The sequence below is a fragment of the Nyctereutes procyonoides genome, unplaced genomic scaffold (genome assembly GCF_905146905.1).
Source record: "Nyctereutes procyonoides isolate TBG_1078 unplaced genomic scaffold, NYPRO_anot_genome, whole genome shotgun sequence".
Lineage (NCBI taxonomy): Eukaryota > Metazoa > Chordata > Mammalia > Carnivora > Canidae > Nyctereutes > Nyctereutes procyonoides.
In genome coordinates, this window is record NW_026575045.1 from 3,313,922 (window position 1) to 3,331,785 (window position 17,864).

At 38.0% G+C, this 17,864-nt stretch overlaps 1 protein-coding gene across 6 annotated transcripts in view; it reads right to left on the reverse strand.

The window, feature by feature from the left end:
- Positions 1-294: 294 nt before the first annotated feature.
- Positions 295-17,864, reverse strand: part of AHI1 (Abelson helper integration site 1) — a 200,305-nt gene continuing 182,735 nt past the window's right edge. For 3 of the 6 annotated variants that reach the window (XM_055324678.1, XM_055324679.1, XM_055324682.1), the window contains 2 exons: positions 10,766-10,868; positions 296-1,627 (listed from right to left, as the gene is read on the reverse strand). In XM_055324678.1, the coding sequence (XP_055180653.1) occupies positions 1,622-1,627; positions 10,766-10,868 (109 nt within the window). In that variant the 3' untranslated portion in view covers positions 296-1,621. Of the gene's footprint in view, positions 1,633-10,765; positions 10,869-17,864 lie in introns of those variants that run through there. The other 3 variants (XM_055324681.1, XM_055324680.1, XR_008664322.1) reach the window with 3 other exon arrangements.

The following is a 17,864-nucleotide window of genomic DNA, read 5'->3' on the forward strand; positions in this document are numbered from 1 at the left end:
TGTCTTCATTAGTTACAATACAAAAAAACCCCTTTATTTTTCATATGAACACTGAGATCTCAGCAAATGTTTAGCTCCTGTGACATATTTCATTTGTCTTAATTTTTTTTAGAGTTATTTAATTAGTTTTGGAAAAGAGAGTGAGAGCATATGAGTGGAGGGTGGGGCAGAGAGAGGGGAAGAGAGAATCTCCAGTAGATGAGCAACTTATTGAAACCTTTGTGATTAAAACCTAAGTCAGAAAATCAATATATATCTCAAAACTATAAGCTAAAACTGCAGAGATGCATATTTTATTTTATAATTATCAAGTACATTCACAACTCAGACAAAACAAGCTCACACAAGGGTCACTCCAGCTGCCTGGGCCCAGCAGACATGCATCCAGGACAACAGGAGCTTGGTGCCACCACAGAAGATTTTGGGGCTGATGGCTGAGGGCTTCTGCTGACATTGGTGCCACTCACCACCTTTGAAAATGCTCTCCCCCCCATTAATTTCTACACAGCAGGGGCATGTTTACCAATTTTCATGCCTCTACAACATGTGCAGGGATAAGAGCCAAATATGTTTTTACTAGAAGAATTTCACATCGGGTATACATCTGGGCAAAATTTACACCTCAATGCCCAACTCTGTTTTTCTCACTTCTTATTTTAATCAATTCAATTTCTAATTTGGTAAATAAGTTTTCTGATACTATATTAGTTTTGACCTTTGTGGGGTTAAATATTTTACTGACAGACTTATAATCACATTGTTGAGAAAAGAGTTAAGAAAAAAACAAAGAAATGAACTTTTATATTATAACATAACACTTTAATAAAACAGTCATATTGTAATGACACCATTAATTAAGGAACTCAAGGAATAAATAATGCAATGTAATAATTTAAGAACAAATGTTAAGACTAAAATAAATATTCAACAATGGAAGTCTACAAATGACTTATATGCTTAAATATGAAATGCTCTTTTTTAAAAGTAAAGATATTTGAAATACTGCTACCAATCAAGTCAAAGGGCATTTAGTTTACATGTAACAAGTTACATATATGATTCATTCAAAACAAACAAATTTGTTCCCTTTTAATGTCTTTCTCACTGGGACCATTTAAAATATACAATATTGTGAAGCTGCTTGTCTCTTAAAGTTAAATTTCAAAAGCATACACTTAATATTCTGAACATAACATCACACAATCACATTACAGATATAACAACATTAAACGACTGCTTAATGGACATCCCAACAGAGTAAACACTTTTCCTTCATGTTGAATAGCAATTATGTTTTTTGTTTTGTTTTTAAGCAATTATTTTTTTTTTCTTTATGGGTTTTCCAACAGTGGTCATGTAATTCTGATGTAATTACTAATAAATACAAGTGCCAGTACTTTGATCAACAACAGTCACAATGGTTTATAACAATGAAGGCCAAAAGGCCACATTCACTTTTCTACTCACACCTTGCTTCTGATTTTTCTAGATTCTCTCATAAGGACAAGACATAGTGGGTCCTTCCTTTCTTCCTTAGGATCTGAAAATTCTTAAGTCTGAAGAGAAACTGGTTTCATTTGCCATTTCATTTCTGTGTATTTGATTGTCTCTTCATTCTCCTTCAATTCTTTACTAGGAGAAAAGTACACAAAATGTGTTCAATGAACTCAAACAAGGTCTTTTGCCCACAACCAAATCTCTGTATGGTCCTGCAGTAGAGCAGGTAATAAACATACTGTGCGACTGACATTGACACACACACACACACACACACACACACACACACACACACACACACACCTAAGACCAGAGTACGAATCACCTAGCTAACTCCTAGTTTGCTTCTTGAACATACTGTTAACATCTCCCAGCACCATCAGCAGATGCACAAGGCTTGCTCTGGCACTGACCAGTGAAAAAGAAATATACTTCTCAAATACAGACACTAATAAGTACCTAAACCCGGGGCAACTTCCAGAAATTAAGAACAGGCAATCAAGGTTCATAAAATTCTTCACTTATTGGGGAAAAAAAGGTTAGTAAATGGAGAGAATATAGACAATCCTATTAAATAGCATTCTTTCTTTTTTAAAAAATATTTATTTATTCATGGAGACACACACACACACACACACACACACAGAGAGAGAGAGAGAGAGAGAGAGAGAGAGAGAGAGAGAGAGAGAAGCAGGCAGAGAGAAGCAGGCTCCATGGAAGCCTGAAGTGGGACTCGATCCCAGGACTCCAGGATCACGCTCTGAGCCGAAGGCAGATGCTTAACTGCTGAGCCACCCAGGCGTCCCGAAATAGCATTCTTCTATTTGATCAATGGTGATCAACTATTTTTACAAGTTGTTTAAATATTATATTTTTTGGATAAATAAAAAAAAATGGTGGGTGTCATTTTTAATGAAGATAGTGATGGTTAATTACGCATCTAAATGCAGCTCTAAAATAAAGAAAATAATATCATTAATAAAACTAAGATCCAATGTGCAGATGAAACAAGGAGCTTCTTAGAGATCATGTGGGAAGTACACAAAAAACTATGTAGTGGTATTGAACCTGACACTCTTTAATGCAATTATTCACGTGCCACTGGTAAGTTACTAGACTTAAATAAAAATGTCCTTTCTCTGAAGAGAAAGGGCTTAATGCTTGACTGTTCTGAAAAAACAAACGCGGTCTAATAATCTGGTTAAGGTGGTGGTCAATTCCACTGAACACTCCTGAGAAAAGTAATGGGTAGGCTGGCCCTTTCCTCAGGTCCTTCCCTGGTAGCACAGGAGGTATAGGCAACATCTGTGCTCTTTGGGGACAGGCTCCATCTTAAATAGTTACACTATCTTTTTTTGACAAGGGGAAAAAATCCTTGGTTAGTCTGTGTTTCCTGACTTTAACTTTGTTGAACAGAGCCAGCACAGACAAGCTGCGATTATATGCAGAAGTTCAAAAATGTTTCAAGTGAGGCTCACCAGAACAACTAGAGTGTAAAATGGTACAGATGTGGTGTGCCAACCTACAATCGCATGAGGAGCCGATAAAGGGTATCCCATTCATTTCTGCCCCTGTGTGTATACATGTAGAGCATACAAACCTTGTCTCAAATTAGGGCCCAATACAAATGGGAAATAAAGAAGCAAAGGCTCACTCAGACAGACGCTGGGCACCAGTACCTGGGAGATCCTACAAACAATGGCAAGGGGCCTCAAGGAAGGTAAATAGGATCTTAGAGTAACAAGGCAAAACAGAGTGGGAGGAGGCGTTCATAAAAGTGGTAACAAAAACAAAGATGAAAAACAGAAAAGGGAAGGAGAGAACAACAGCTGGAAGTGAGTGAGCTGGATCTTGCACGTGCAGAGGACAGAGGATGACACTTATCAGGTGGAGGTTGCCCTCTAAGAAGTAAACAGTGAGGCCAGAGGACCCGCAGGAGAGGGAACCCTCTAGAGAAATGTAACTAGAACATGCAGAAGAAGGCAGTGTAGATAACATCTTTAAGGGAAGTGAATCAGACTAAGAAGAGGAAGGGGCCCGTGACACAGAATGACAAAGATCACCTGGGAGAGGGAGGAAAGGGACAGAATAAAGGGAAAGGAGGACTGACAACCAGTCCACAGCTCTGACAAGAAGGACGTGGGAGTGGTGTGTGAGCACGACAGGTGCTGACAGCATGGGCTAGAGAAGCTGGGGCAGTGGATGGAGATTTGCTGAAAGGGAAGAGATGCCACCCAACCGAAAGACTCCAGAGCAAATCCAAATGAGGTCTCTCTTTGAGGTGTCTCCTCCTGATTCAGCCCCTAAGTGAATGCAGGTAGAGAAATACAAAGTGGGGGCCTTTTTTTTTTCAAGGGAAATCATAAGAAAAGAGAAAGGAAAATGTGTGTAGTGGGCTTTTAGAAAATGAGTAGGAAACCAGGTTCATGTCTGTGTATGTTATGTGTGAAAAGTAAGACTCATAAAAATACCGGGCCCCATCCTGCAAGAAATTCAGCCCAGTAAATATTCCCTGAAGGCTTACTCCTTGGCCAGACAGCAGGGTAAGCACTGGGGAGAGACAAGGAGAGCACAGTAGAGCCCCAGCCTGTAGGCACTTGCCATCTACTCACAGCTGAGTACTGTGGAACAGAAACAGCCCTGAACCTGGGGCCAGAAGATCAAGTCCTAGTTCAGGCACTTCCTACCTGTGACTCTGAAACCCTACTTTCTTCTACTGTACCAAGAATGGGCATATTAGAAATTTACTATAATTATTATTTTTCATTAAAATTTTTTTTAAAAAGATATTATTTATTTATTTGATAGAGAGAGAGAGAGAGACAGCAAGCACAAGCAGGGGGAGAGGCAGAAGGAGAGGGAGAAGTGGGCTCCCCACCGAGCAGGGAACCTGATGCAAGATCACAGCCTGAGCCAAAGGCAGATGCTTAACGTACTGAGCCACCCAGGTGCCCGAAAATACCTTCATTTTAAAAGAAATGACCAAGTGGTGGATGTCAATATATGTTGAGTAGAAAAATTAGAAAATATACAAAGTAAAATGAAAGAAAAAAATCATCACACCACCACCACTCAGAGGGACTACTGACAATTTTTCAATGTATATGGTTCAATATTTCTTGACCCTTGAATAACACAGGTTTGAACTGCACAAGTCCAGTCAGACCCAGATTTTTTTTTTGATAAATATGTTTGAAAAGTTTTTGGAGATTTATGAATTTATGATAATTTGAAAAAAACCTGGAAAACTGGCTTAGAAATATCAAAGAAAAAAAACTAAGATAAAGATATGTCAGGAATACATAAAATATATGTAGATACTAGTGTCTTTTATCATTTACCACCATAAAGTATACAGCAATATATATGTGTGAGCAGTTTATCTCTCTAGTAAATTGCATACTGCAGTAAAAAGTGATCTCTCACAGTTCTCGGGTTATTTTTCTCTGTGTTCAGTGCAATACTGTAAACCTTGAATAACCCAATGGGACCCAAAGTGTCACCATTGATGCTGGAAGTGCTCCCAAGAAGCAGAGGAAAGTCATGACATTTTAAGAAAAATGCAAATTGCTTGATATCTACCATAGATTGAGGTCTGCAGCTGTGGTTGTCTGCCATTTTTCAAAATAAATGAACACAGCATAAGGACCATTGTAAAAAAGGAAAAGGAACTGATGAGGCTGTTACTGGAGCTACACCAAGTATGAAAACCTGCATGTTTTGCAAAATGCCTTTTTTTTAAAAAAAAATTTATTTCTCTATGAGAGAGAGAGAGACAGAGAAAGAAAGAGAGAGAGAAGGCATGGGCAGGGGAAGGGCAGAAGGAGAGGGAGAAGCAGACTCCCCATTGAGCAGGGAGCCTTCCTGTTGGGGAGGCTTAATCCCAGGACTCTGAGATCACAACCTGAGTTAAGGCAGATGTTTAGCTGGCTGAGCCACCCGGGTGCCCTTGCAAAATATCTTTTTCTCTTGTATTGAAAAATGCAGTTTTTAAGTTTGTGTAGGATAGATGCAAGAAAGATGTGCTTACAGACTCTAATATGATTCAAGAAAATTAAAGTCATTATGTGACAACTTAAAGCAAAAGGAAGTTGAAGGATCTAAAGCTGGAGAATTTAATGCCAGCAAAGGATGGTTTGATAAGTTTACAAAGAGGTCTGGCTTAAAAATGACAAGATAATAGAAGCAGTTCTGCCCACCAAGAGTCAGCTGAGGAGTTCTCAGATGCCACTAATAAAATCACTGAGGTGGAAGGATATCTGTCTGAACAGATTTTTAATGCAGATGAAAATGCCTTATTTTGGAAAGAAAATGCCACAAAGGACATTTATTAGTAAGGAAGAGAAGTGAGCACCAGGATTGAAGGGGGGCAAGAAGGGGATAGGCTAATCCTACTGTTTTGTGCAAATGCAGTCGGGATTATGATTAGGATTGCCCTCATCTATATAGCTGCTAACCTCAAGGTCCTGAAGGGAAAGGGTAAAGACTAACTGCCAATGTTTTACTTGTACGACAAAAAGGCCTGAACACTGAGAACCCTTTTCCTAGGCTGATTCCATTGATGCTTTGTCCCTGAAGTCAGAAAGTACCTTGCCAGTGAAGGACTGCCTTTTAAAGTTCTTTTGATATTGGACAATGCCCCTGGCCATCCAGAACCCCATGGGTTCAACACTGAAGAGACTGAAATGCTCTATCTGCCCCCAAACACAATGTCTCTAATTTAGCCTCTGGGTCAGTGGGGCCATAAGGACCCTTAAGCTCATTACACACATTACTCAAGGGAAGACTGTCAACACTATGGAAGAGAACCCCAACATGGAGAACATCATGAAAATCTAGGAGGTTACACCACTGAAGATGCCATCATTGTTAGAGAAGAAACCGTGAGGGCCATCAAAGCCTAAATGATAGATTCCTGCTGGAGAAAACTGTATCCAGATGCTGTGCATGCCTTCACAGGATTTATAGCAAAGCCAATTAAGGAAATCATGAAAGAGAGTGTAGATATGGCAAAGAAGTTAGGGGGGTGTGAAGAGGTTTCTAGATATGGATCTTGGAGCAATTCAAGAATTGATAGATACCACACCAGAGGAATAAACAGAAGACAACTTGATAGAAATGAATGCCTCTGAACCAGTGCCAGGAGATGAGGAAAGATGTAAAAACCAGTCCCAGAAGACAACTGACACTGGACAGTAGACAGTCCAGCAGAAGGATTCCAGCAGAAGTCAAGATGACTTTGACTTCTTTTACAACTGGGATTCTTCTATGATATAGGTAATGAAACTACGGCAAATGGTGGAAAAAGCATTGTACCATATAGAAACATTTTTTAAAAAGATTTATTTTAGAGAGAGAGAGAGAGAGAGAGAGAGAGAGAGAGAGAGAGAGAGAGAGAGAGGGGAGAGGGGCAGAGAGAGAGACAGAATCTCAAGCAGACTCCCTGTTGAGTGCAGAACCTGCCAACCCTAATGATCTGAGCCGAAATCAAAAGCTGGCAGCTCAGGTGCCCCCTATATAGAAACATTTTTGGAGAAATGAAAAAGCAAAAAAGTCAGAAATTACAATGTATTTCTGTAAAGTTCTACTGAGTGTGCCTGCCTCTCCTGCCTCTTCTTCTACCTATGGCACCCCTGACACAGCACCAGTTGCTCCTTCTCTGCCTCCTCCAGGTGAAGATGACAAGCACAAAGACCTTTATGATGATCCATTTCTACTTAATGAATAGTAGATAATCATGCCATACAACCAATAAACATCTAGTGTGTGTGTGTGTGTGTGTGTATGTATATATATATACATACATACATACATACATATATATATATATCTGTGTGAAAATCTGTGTCATCATCTCATCATTGCATAGTATTCACTGTAGAACATTACGTGTAACACTTGTACGGAAGCGGACAGACTATCCTTAGGTAGGCAGTGATAGGCAATAAAATTAATAATGTGTTAGTTTTCTTCCTGTTTCATAACTTTGCTTTTGAAGAATTATAGTATAGTATGGCTCTCTCTCCCCCAATCAGAGAAATTGCTTATCAGCCTTTCATCACACATAGGTTGTTTTTTAAAAAATGTAACAATGTTTCTTTCCATCAGTATCATGAAATAGTACTACAACACTGTATGCCACAACAATTCATTCATTATTATATAGGCTAGGTGCCTGGGAAGTGATTACATTGATTACACTAGGCCACCATAAAGCAACCATATTGCTGCTTCTTTGTTATCAGTGCATGAAGAGCTATACCTGCAAATAAATATAAATTTTCACATTATTGGGACGCCTGGGTGGCTCAGTGATTGAGCGTCTGCCTTCGGCTTAGGATGTGATCCCGGGATCCAGGGTCGAGTCCCACATCGGGCTCTCTGCAAGAAGCCTGCTTCTCCCTCTGCTTGTGTCTCTGTCTCTCTCTCTCTCTCTGTGTCTCTTGTGAATAAATATATCTTTAAAAAAAATCTTCACATTATCTTTTCATTTTTGATGTCAGTATTAGTAATACATCTACAGTATTCTATATGACATAGATAATGATGGAGACACAGATGATTCATCTTGTACACAAATACTATAAACTGACAATATTGATAAATATAGTACAGTACTATACATTTTCTCTTCTGTATGGTTTTCTTAGTAATATTTTTGTTTTTCCAGCTTACTTTATTATAAGAGAACAGTTTATAACACATATAACATACAAAACAGTTAATCAACTATTTAGAATTATCAGTAAGGCTTCCAGTCAACAGTAGGCTGTTATTATTAAGTGTTTGGGGCAGTCCAAAGTTATATGTGGATTTTCAACTGTATGGACTGGGGGTTGGCACCCCTAACCCCTGTGTTGTTCAAGAGTCAATTGTATATGTTATATACAAACTATTTTATAATTATCTTTCTTTTACTCATAAATTTATCATACATATTTCCATGTCTATGAAAATACTTCTATAATGTAATGAATAATATCACATAGTGTTCTCTTATATAAATGTTTCATAGCTTAATTCTATATTCATGGAAATTCAATTTTTTCCTTCCTATTTTAAAAAACATTATTTATTTAGTTTAGAGAAAGAGTGTGTGCAAGCATGAGTGGGGGGGGAGGGAGGGAGGAAGAGAAAAGCAGACCCCCTGTTGAGTGCAGAGCCTGACTTGGGGCTTGATCTCATGACCTTGAGATCATGGCCTGAGCTAAAGTCAAAAGGCAGACACTCACTGGCTGAGCCACCCAGGCACCCCTCTATCTTCCTATTTTTTTTTTTAAAGACTATTTATTCATGAGAGAGAGAGAGACAAACAGACAGAGAGACAGAGACAGAGAGACACAGAGAGAGAGAGAGGCAAAGACATTGCAGAGGACAAGGCAGGCTCCTTGCAAAGAGCCTGATGTTGGGACTCCGGGATGATGCCCTGAGCCAAAGGCAGACACTTAACTGCTGAGCCACCCAGGCATCTGGTATCTTCCTATTTTTAAAACATTGCTTGAAGGAACAGCCTTTTAACTGAGTTGGTGCATGCATACTTGACTATTTTCCTACAGATTTCTAGAGGTAAAACTGTCAGATCAAAAGAGACGAACAATTTCAAAACTTAAAAAATAACATCACCAAGCTATCTCCCACAAGAATGGATCAATCTTATATAATTACCAGCAGTGTAGGAAGAACTTATAAACCCCATAGGTTTTATAAGTTTGAAACTTGTTGCCATTTTGTCAAGGGGGACATTCTTTATCATTTATTATTTTAATTTCTATTATCTAATCACTGGAAGGTGGATCACTGGACAATGGACAATGAAATATATGTTCATTGCCATTTACATATATTTAAGAATGGCCTCTGAATGCCCTTTGTCAATTTTCCTTCTTTGCTGATTTTTAAGTTTTTTCTTTTTTTTTATGTATGTTAGGGGTATTACTTCTTTATCTGACACATATTTTGTGACATTCTTCCTCATCCTGGGTTATTACTTGTTTTTAGATTTTGCTTATGGTGTGTTTTTTCTCTTTGACATTTCCCATTTCATAGTTTTTATTATTAAAATTTGTTTCAAAATGTTTTCTGAATCTGTTACCAAGGATAAAAAGTCATTCCTTAACCCATGATTATATATCTATATGCTTTCAGCATAATGAGCATTTGTTTTTATAATTAAAATCTACAAATACTTAAGAAAATTCTGAATCTAGGGGGATCCCTGGGTAGCTCAGCAGTTTAGCGCCTGCCTTCAGCTCAGGGCATGATCCTGGAGACCTGGGATCGAGTCCCACTTCGGGCTCTCTGAATGGAGCCTGCTTCTCCCTCTGTCTGTGTCTCTGCCTCTCTCTCTCTTTCATGAATAAATAAATAAAATCTTTAAAAAAAAAAAAAAAGAAAATTCTGAATCTAGTTCTCCGAAGATGACAGTTCTGTAAGAGTGGCCATGATACAGCTGGAACACTTCACTTCTAGCAAACTTCACTTGTGCCTGACAGGGAAAACAGAGGCCTTCTTATACTCCTTCTTCCACCAGAAACCATTGTCATTTAAACAAATATGCCTCACTGGCCTATATCAGTAGAAAAGTGACCCTTCCTTGTTCCACATTCTAATGTGTGTATTTCCTCCAGTCCCCAGGGATCATTCCCCTTGTTCTGTAACTTGAGTGGCTCCTCTCATAGGGCTCTTTCCTCCTAGTTTGTACCTACTCTCATCATTACTTTCTATAAAGGTCCCTAAATCCTGTGCTCTCCACTGCTTACTGCTCAGCTTTTCCTTTCCTTTGAAGTGCAGCTTCTTGGAGAAGTCATCTATTCTGATCACATCTTTTCTTCTGCAATGGAGACAATTTGATTCATGCTTCCAGGACTCTCATCAGAACTCTCCTCTTGTAGGTCACAAATGGTCTCTTGGCTGCAAATCCCAAAAGGGTACTTTGTAGTCTGTACTTCACTTCTCCTTTTGGCATTTGTCACTGTTTGTCTGGTTAGATTGATTGATTGATTTATAATTGCAGTAAAATTAGCACATAATGTTATATTAATTTCAACTGTACAACACAGTGCTTCGACAGGGCTATACTTTACTCAATGATGGTAAGTGGAGTTATCACCTGTCACCAAAAATGGTGTCACAATATTACTGACTATATCCTCTACGCCGTACTTTTCATCTCCATGACTTATTTGGGATTTGTCACACTTGACCATGCCTTCCCTAAATCTTTCTTTCATGATGTTATGATACAACTTTCTCTTGGTTTTCCTCTTACCTCTATTAGGGTGACTTTTTGGCTGGCTTGCTCATTTTTCTTTGTGCGCATATCCATTATGTGTCCTTGGTCCTCACGGCTCTGCTCTTTGCCCACTTCAGAACTACAGGAGGGAAAGAAGAGAAACAAGACCCCATGAGAAAGCTGCTGTAACAGCTCACATTAGGCTCTGATTTAGGATAAGGACAACAGGAATACAAGGGGAGATTGACAGGAGGGTTTGAAAGAACATTTGATGCACTATATGAGTGATTAGACTAGGGGGTGAGCGGCAGGGAGTAACTTAAAACAATGCAGAGACATGAACCTTCAACTGGTTGGGCTCCTTCTTTACTATGATGAAAGGACAGAATAAAATAAATTTTACTTCTCTCAGAAAAGTATCAGCTGCTTGGTAAAAAACATAAAGAAAGTTTTATCAAAGTAGATGGAAAAATGTGTGTGCATAGAAATAACAGGAGATTCCTTAGGGACAAAAAAGAAGGTAAATGAAATTTATCTATTTATATTTAAAGATTTTATTTATTTATTTATTTATTTATTTATTTATTTATTTGAGACACATACACAGGGAGGCAGAGACATAGGCAGAGGGAGAAGCAGGCTCCTCGCAGGGAGCCCAATGTGGGACTTGATCCCGGGACCTTGGGACCATGACCTGAACCAAAGGTAAATGTTCTACCACTGAGCCACCCAGGTACCCCAGGTGAAGGAAATTTCTACATAGAAAGCTGTGACATGATCTAGGAATTCCACTACTAGGTATCTACCCAAAGAAAATAAAAACACAAATTCAAAGAGATATATACCTCTATGTTTACTGCAGCATTATTTTTACAATAACCAAGATATGCAAGGAACCCAAGTGTCCACTGTTAGATGAATAAAGAAGATGTAGTATGTATGTGTATATATATATATACATATGTATATATATGTATGTATATATGTGTATATATACACACACATATATATACACATACACACACAATGAAATATTAGTCATAAAAAAGAACACGATCTTTCCATTTGTGACAACATGGATAAAGCTACAAGGTACTATGCTAAGTGAAATAAGTCAGACAGAGAAGGACAAATACTACATGATATCACTTACAGGAGGAATATAAAAAACAAATGAAAAACAAAAAGGAGAATCAGACCTATAAATACAGAGAACTGATGGTTTCCAGAGCAGAGGGGAGTGGGGGGCTGAGCAAAATGGAAGAAGGAAAGTGGGAGATAGAGGCTTCCAGTTATGGAATGAATAGTCATAGGAATAAAAGGTACAGAGAGAAATAGTTACTGAGGTTGTAATACTGTTGTATGGCAAAAGACAGTAGCTACACTAGTAGCAAGCACAGACTTATTGAATCACTATGCTGTGTACCTGAACACAATTGCAAGTATAATTGCAAGTCAATTATACTAAAAAAAAAAAAAAAAGCTGTGATAGCCTGACCTGTGGGATGTGGAATGCAGTTTTTTAAACAGTTCAACAGTAGGAGGAAAATATAAACCAAATATTTGTGAATGAGTGCAGAGTAGTGTGATGTTAGCAGAAAGAAAATACAAAAATGATAAAAAAAGGGAAATTTAGAGTGGAATATAGTGTTTCCTTTCTAGAATATCTGGGAATGGTGGAAGAGTTTGACACAGATGCAAGAATTTCAAAATCAAGTCATATGTAGGATTGAATAGAGATTGTTATGAACTCAATTGTGTTCTCTCAAAATGCACAGGTTGAAGCCACCCTAATCCCCAAAGTGGAAGCAGGGCCTTTAAGGAGATTAATTCAAGTTAAATGAGGCCACAAGGGTGAGGTTCTAATTTCTGGAACTGGTAGTCCTTATTATACGAGGAAGAGACATCATGGAGCTCTTTCTCTCCATACATGCACTGGGGAGAGGCCATGTGAGGACACAGAAAGAAGGTGGTCATCTGCAAGCTAGTAAGAGAGGCTTCACCAACAATCAATCCTGCTGGAACCTTGATTTTGAACTTTCAGCCTCCACAACTGTGAAAAAACAAATGTCTGTTGCTTAAGCAACCCAGTCTGTGGTACTGTTATGGCAGCCAGAGAAGATGATGTAGAGATATAAAAGGTAGGTAAAATGAGATCAGATGGCTAAGAAGGACAAGGTCAGAAATTAAAAGATGAAAGAATGAATGGAGTATATATTTCAAAAGGAGGCATATGATGAGAGAAAGGAAAGGCTGAGTTCTAAAAAAGTAAGTACTGATCATTTTAATCTCACTCCAGGGAACCTATCCTTGGCATTAAAGTACAAACTCAGGTCTCTCTGGGGACTGGGGGAGTAACACGGTGAGTGAGAGAAGCATGTGAGGGGTAATACAGTAAACTGGCAAACCAGAGAGTGGATGACCATTGCAGGGGAGGCAATCCACTGCCTCAGCTCCACTCTTGGATGCCATAGGACACTGTGGCATAGGAACTGTGGTCCAAAACTTCAGATTATCTTCAAGAGAAGTCGGAAGTCCGCATTTATGTGAAATCTTTTTGTATTTGGGCGACTGAAAATTGTGCGCGCGCACACACACGCACACACTGAACCCAACCAAGGATACTAGGACTGCATCTTGCTGGTGGGCCCTAGTTCTTGATCTCTGCTCCAGCCACAGAGCATGTGCTGGCCTCAGGGTACCCCAGGTACTTTCACTTTAGTTCACCTAGGCCCTTCTCTTTTTGTTCACCCTGTCTCAATATGGTCTTTAAGACTTAAATGCTGTCTTATATATTTTTTTATTTAAATTTTTATTTTTTTAAGATTTTATTTATTTATTTATTTATGAGAGACACACAGAGAGAAGAAAAGACATAGACAGAGGGAGAAGTAGGCTCTATGCAGGGAGCCCAATGCAGGACTCGATCCCAGGACCCTGGGATCATGCCCTGAGCTGAAGGCAGACACTCAAACACTGAGCCACCCAGGCATCCCACTGTGTTATATATTTGGCTTTCACTGAGCACTGTGGGAAAATCAAACTGTGATCCTCTCCACCTTTGTGGAGATCCTCTCCACCAGTGTCCCATTCTATATAGATTAGAATCTAACAGAAAATTACCTTGAAAACATATACATCTAGACTTTTGGTTGTAGCCAAGATGGAGTAACGGAGACTAGATATACCACTTGCCTAAAACCACCACCACCAAAAGCCCCTCCCAAACACTGAACAAAAATGAAACAACAGTTTTCAAGCCAATGAATCACTGGCAACAAAGGACACTGATACCCAAGAGATGGAGAATAAACGAGATGAACCTGATGGTCACCCATCTTACTACCTTGAGAGTTTCCAGGCCATAACACAGGGAGATGAAGCCTGCATGGGTTCTGGTGGACTCCCTGACAGCTGAGGGTCTGAGGACATGAAAGTGGCTACAGTTCAGAGTGCCAGGGAGGAGAAAGCTTCACAGCGAGAGAATGTGAAGTTCTGCAAAGGGTTCCCTTCAAGTATTCAGCAAGTATTGATGAACGGATGCATCTAAGGAAATTTCCTGAAGCCAGAACAGTGCTTGTTCCTACCAGCCAGGCTGGAAAACCTCACAACTCAGAACACACTGCATAGAGTACCCAGAGGGATTGTGTCTGTAGTGAGGAATAATTATGGCTCTGGTCCCACCTAACAAATCTTAAAAGCAAGACCTCAAAGGATCAAACTGTTCTAAGGTAGCTTAATTATATTCTAGAATAGAGCTCAAGGATACCTATAGAAATACAGAAATATGTAGCAACCCAAAGGTAAAAATTTCAATGTACAGCATCCAATAAAAATTTACTAGGGGGGGGAGTGGCAAAGAAGTACAACCCACGATGAGGATAAAACAAATTGAAATGAACATAGATGTTAGAATTATTAAAACAATGTTAGAAAAAACATTACAGTTATTAAACTATATTCCACCTGCTCAAAAGGTTAAGTAGACACATGGAAGACATCGAGAAGGGCCACAATGAAAACTAAAATGCCTGAGGTGAGAAATATACTGGAAGGGATTAAAGTCAGAACAGATGCTGCAGAAAAAAGATCAGAATCAGATAACTTGAAGACATAGCATTAGAAACTATTAATAGAAATTAAATGGAACACAGAGCAAGAGAAAAGATACTCTGAAAAAAAGAATTAAAAAAAAAAAGTATCAGTGAGCCATGGGACACCTTTATGTGACCTAACAGATGTGTAATTGGAATCCCCAAACAGATGGATGCAGAAACAAAACAAAATAAAACAAAACAAAACTGAAGAAAAAAGGCCCAAATGTCCCATATTTGAGGAAAATATAAACCTACAGATCCAACCAGTCCCTAGCGCAAGAAACATAAAGAAAATTATGATGCTATGTACAGAAGAACAAGATAAGCATAATAGTCTATTTCTTGTTGGAAAAAACTGCAGGTGAGAAGGCAATGAAGCAACATTTTTAAAGTACCAGAAAAAAAGTGCAAATCTTTCAACACGGAATTTTACGCCAAGTGAAAATAGCTTTCAGAAACAAAAGTGATCTAGTTCTTTTCAGACATCTTTTCAGTGAAGGCATTTATATTTAGCTAGCCAAAACTACAAGAAATGTTGAAGGGAGTCTTCCAGGTGTAAGGAAAATGATAGCAGGTGAAGATATGATTTACAGAAAGGAATTACAAAATACCAAAGATGGAAACAAAATGGGCAAATATTAATATTTTTTATTCATTCTCTTTAAAAGATGACAGTTTAAACAAAAATAATAACATCCTGAGGTGTTTATTTTTTATTTTTATTTTTTTCTGAGGTGTTTATAACTTAAATGAATGTATGACTATAGGAGCATGAAGGTCAGGTGGGGAGAAGGGAAATGTACCATCTTAAAGATTCTGAAGATACACTGTGATAAAGATTTGTATTTTAAATCCTAAAAAAAAATCCCTAAAATAGTGAAACACAGCATTACAAATACTAAGCTAATAAGAAAAATAGATAAAACATAATCTAAAAGCAGAAAAAGATGAAAAAAGAACTGATGAGACAACTAGAAAACAAAAGCAGTATAATAGACTAAAACTCATCCATATTAAATAATTGTATTAAATATAGATGTTTGTCTAATTATTCTAATTAAAAGGCAGAAATGGTCATATTGGATAAAAAGAGCACAACTTAGTTATATGCTGCCTATAAGAAACATGCTTTAATTCTCAACCTCTTTGCATCTTTGTATTTAAAGTAGGAAAACACATACACCATTATAATACTATTAAAAGAAAACTAGAGAGACTTTGTTAATATTAAATGAAGTAGATTTCAGAACAACGAATATGATCAGAAAGAGTCATTTAATAATGAGAGTGTCAATCCTTTAAGAGGACATAACAATCCTAAACATATGGACACCTAATACAGAGCTTCAAAATACATGACACAAAAACTAACAGCTACAAGAATGAAAAAAAAAAAAAAACAAGCCCACAATATTAGCTGAAGACTTCAATATTCAACTCTCAATAATAGAACAGGTAAACAGAAAATCAGTAAGGCAGCAAAAGACATAAACAACACTATTAGCCCATGTGATCCAATTAATTTATAAAAGAACACTTCATGTAGAAAAATGCATTATACACATTCTTTTCAAGGGTACTAAATAGTTTTACAAGAGAGACCATGTTAAGAACCGTAAGGCAATTCTCAATAAATTTAAAAAGATTTGGCTCACATAGAGTATGTTCTCTGACCACAATGGAGTGAGAAATCAGTAACAGAAAGATCTCTGGGAAACTTCCTAAATATTGGAAATGAAATAACCCACTTCTAAGTAACCCACAGGTCAGAGAAGAAATCTGAAGGAAAATTAAAAAGTGTTTTGAAAGAAATGAAAATGAAACCTCAACATATCAAACTTTGTGGAATGCCATTCAAGAGTGCTCAGTGGGAAATTTATGGTACTACAATGTTTATATCAGGAGAGAAGAAAGGTGTGAAATCAATGACCACAGTTTCCACCTTAAAAAAATAGGAAAAGGACAGATTACATCCAAAATAAGCAGAAATAAAGACCAGAGTGGAAATCAATGAAATAGAAAATAGATAAATAATAAACAGAAATCAGGGCACCTGAGTGGCTCAGTTGGTTAAATGTCTGCTTTTGGCTCGGGTTGTGGTCTCGTGGTTCTGGGATTGAGCCCCTCATTGGGCTCCCTGCTCAGTGGAGAGTCTGCTTCTCCCTCTCCTTCTGCCTCCTACTCCTGCTCTTTCTCAAATAAATAAATAAAATTAAAAACAAAAACATAAACAGGAATCAATGAAACAAAAAGCTGATTCTCTGAAAAGATCAATAATATTGAAAGACCATAAGCCAGGCTGATTGGAAAAAAAGAAATTATCAACACCAGGGATTAGAGAAATGCAACACTATCACAGATTCTATTAATACTGAAAAGATAATGAGGGAATATTATGAACAACTTTATGTCAATCAATTCAACCACGAGTGAAATACATCCTTGAAAGAAACAAACTATCAAAGTCTATGCTAAAAAAAAAGAAAAAAAAAGATAACCTTAATAGCTCTATTTCTATTAAATAAATTGAGTTTGTTGTTAAAAATCTCCCAAAAAAGAAAATTCCAGGACCAGACAGCTTTATTGGTGAGTTTACCCAATATTCGAAGAAGAAATAAAATGTCTGTGGAAGTGGTAGAGCTAAGGACTTCTGGAGAAAACTGGCAAAAATGGTTAGAATCAATATTTTTCAGAATTCTGGAAATAACCAAAAGCTTGTGGCAACTGCAGAATGTTTATTCAAGAAAAATGGTTTAATCTTGGTAAGATCTTTCAAGCTTTGTGGCATTTTAACCAGAACGAGTCCCATCCCCCACTGTTGGCTCTGTGAGGACCTTGAAACAGAATAGACAGCATTTACGGTGAAAGCAGGTAAGCCTGGCAGCTACTGGAAGGCACAGAACAGGGATGGAGCTCTTTCAAAGCCTCATTTTCAAAGAATTGTCTTCTTGATCTGTCTGGTGGTTCTTTGGAAGATAACACTTGTAAGGCTATCTGTATTTGACCTATCTCAGGGGTTGCCTTTTCTCTGGGAGGCA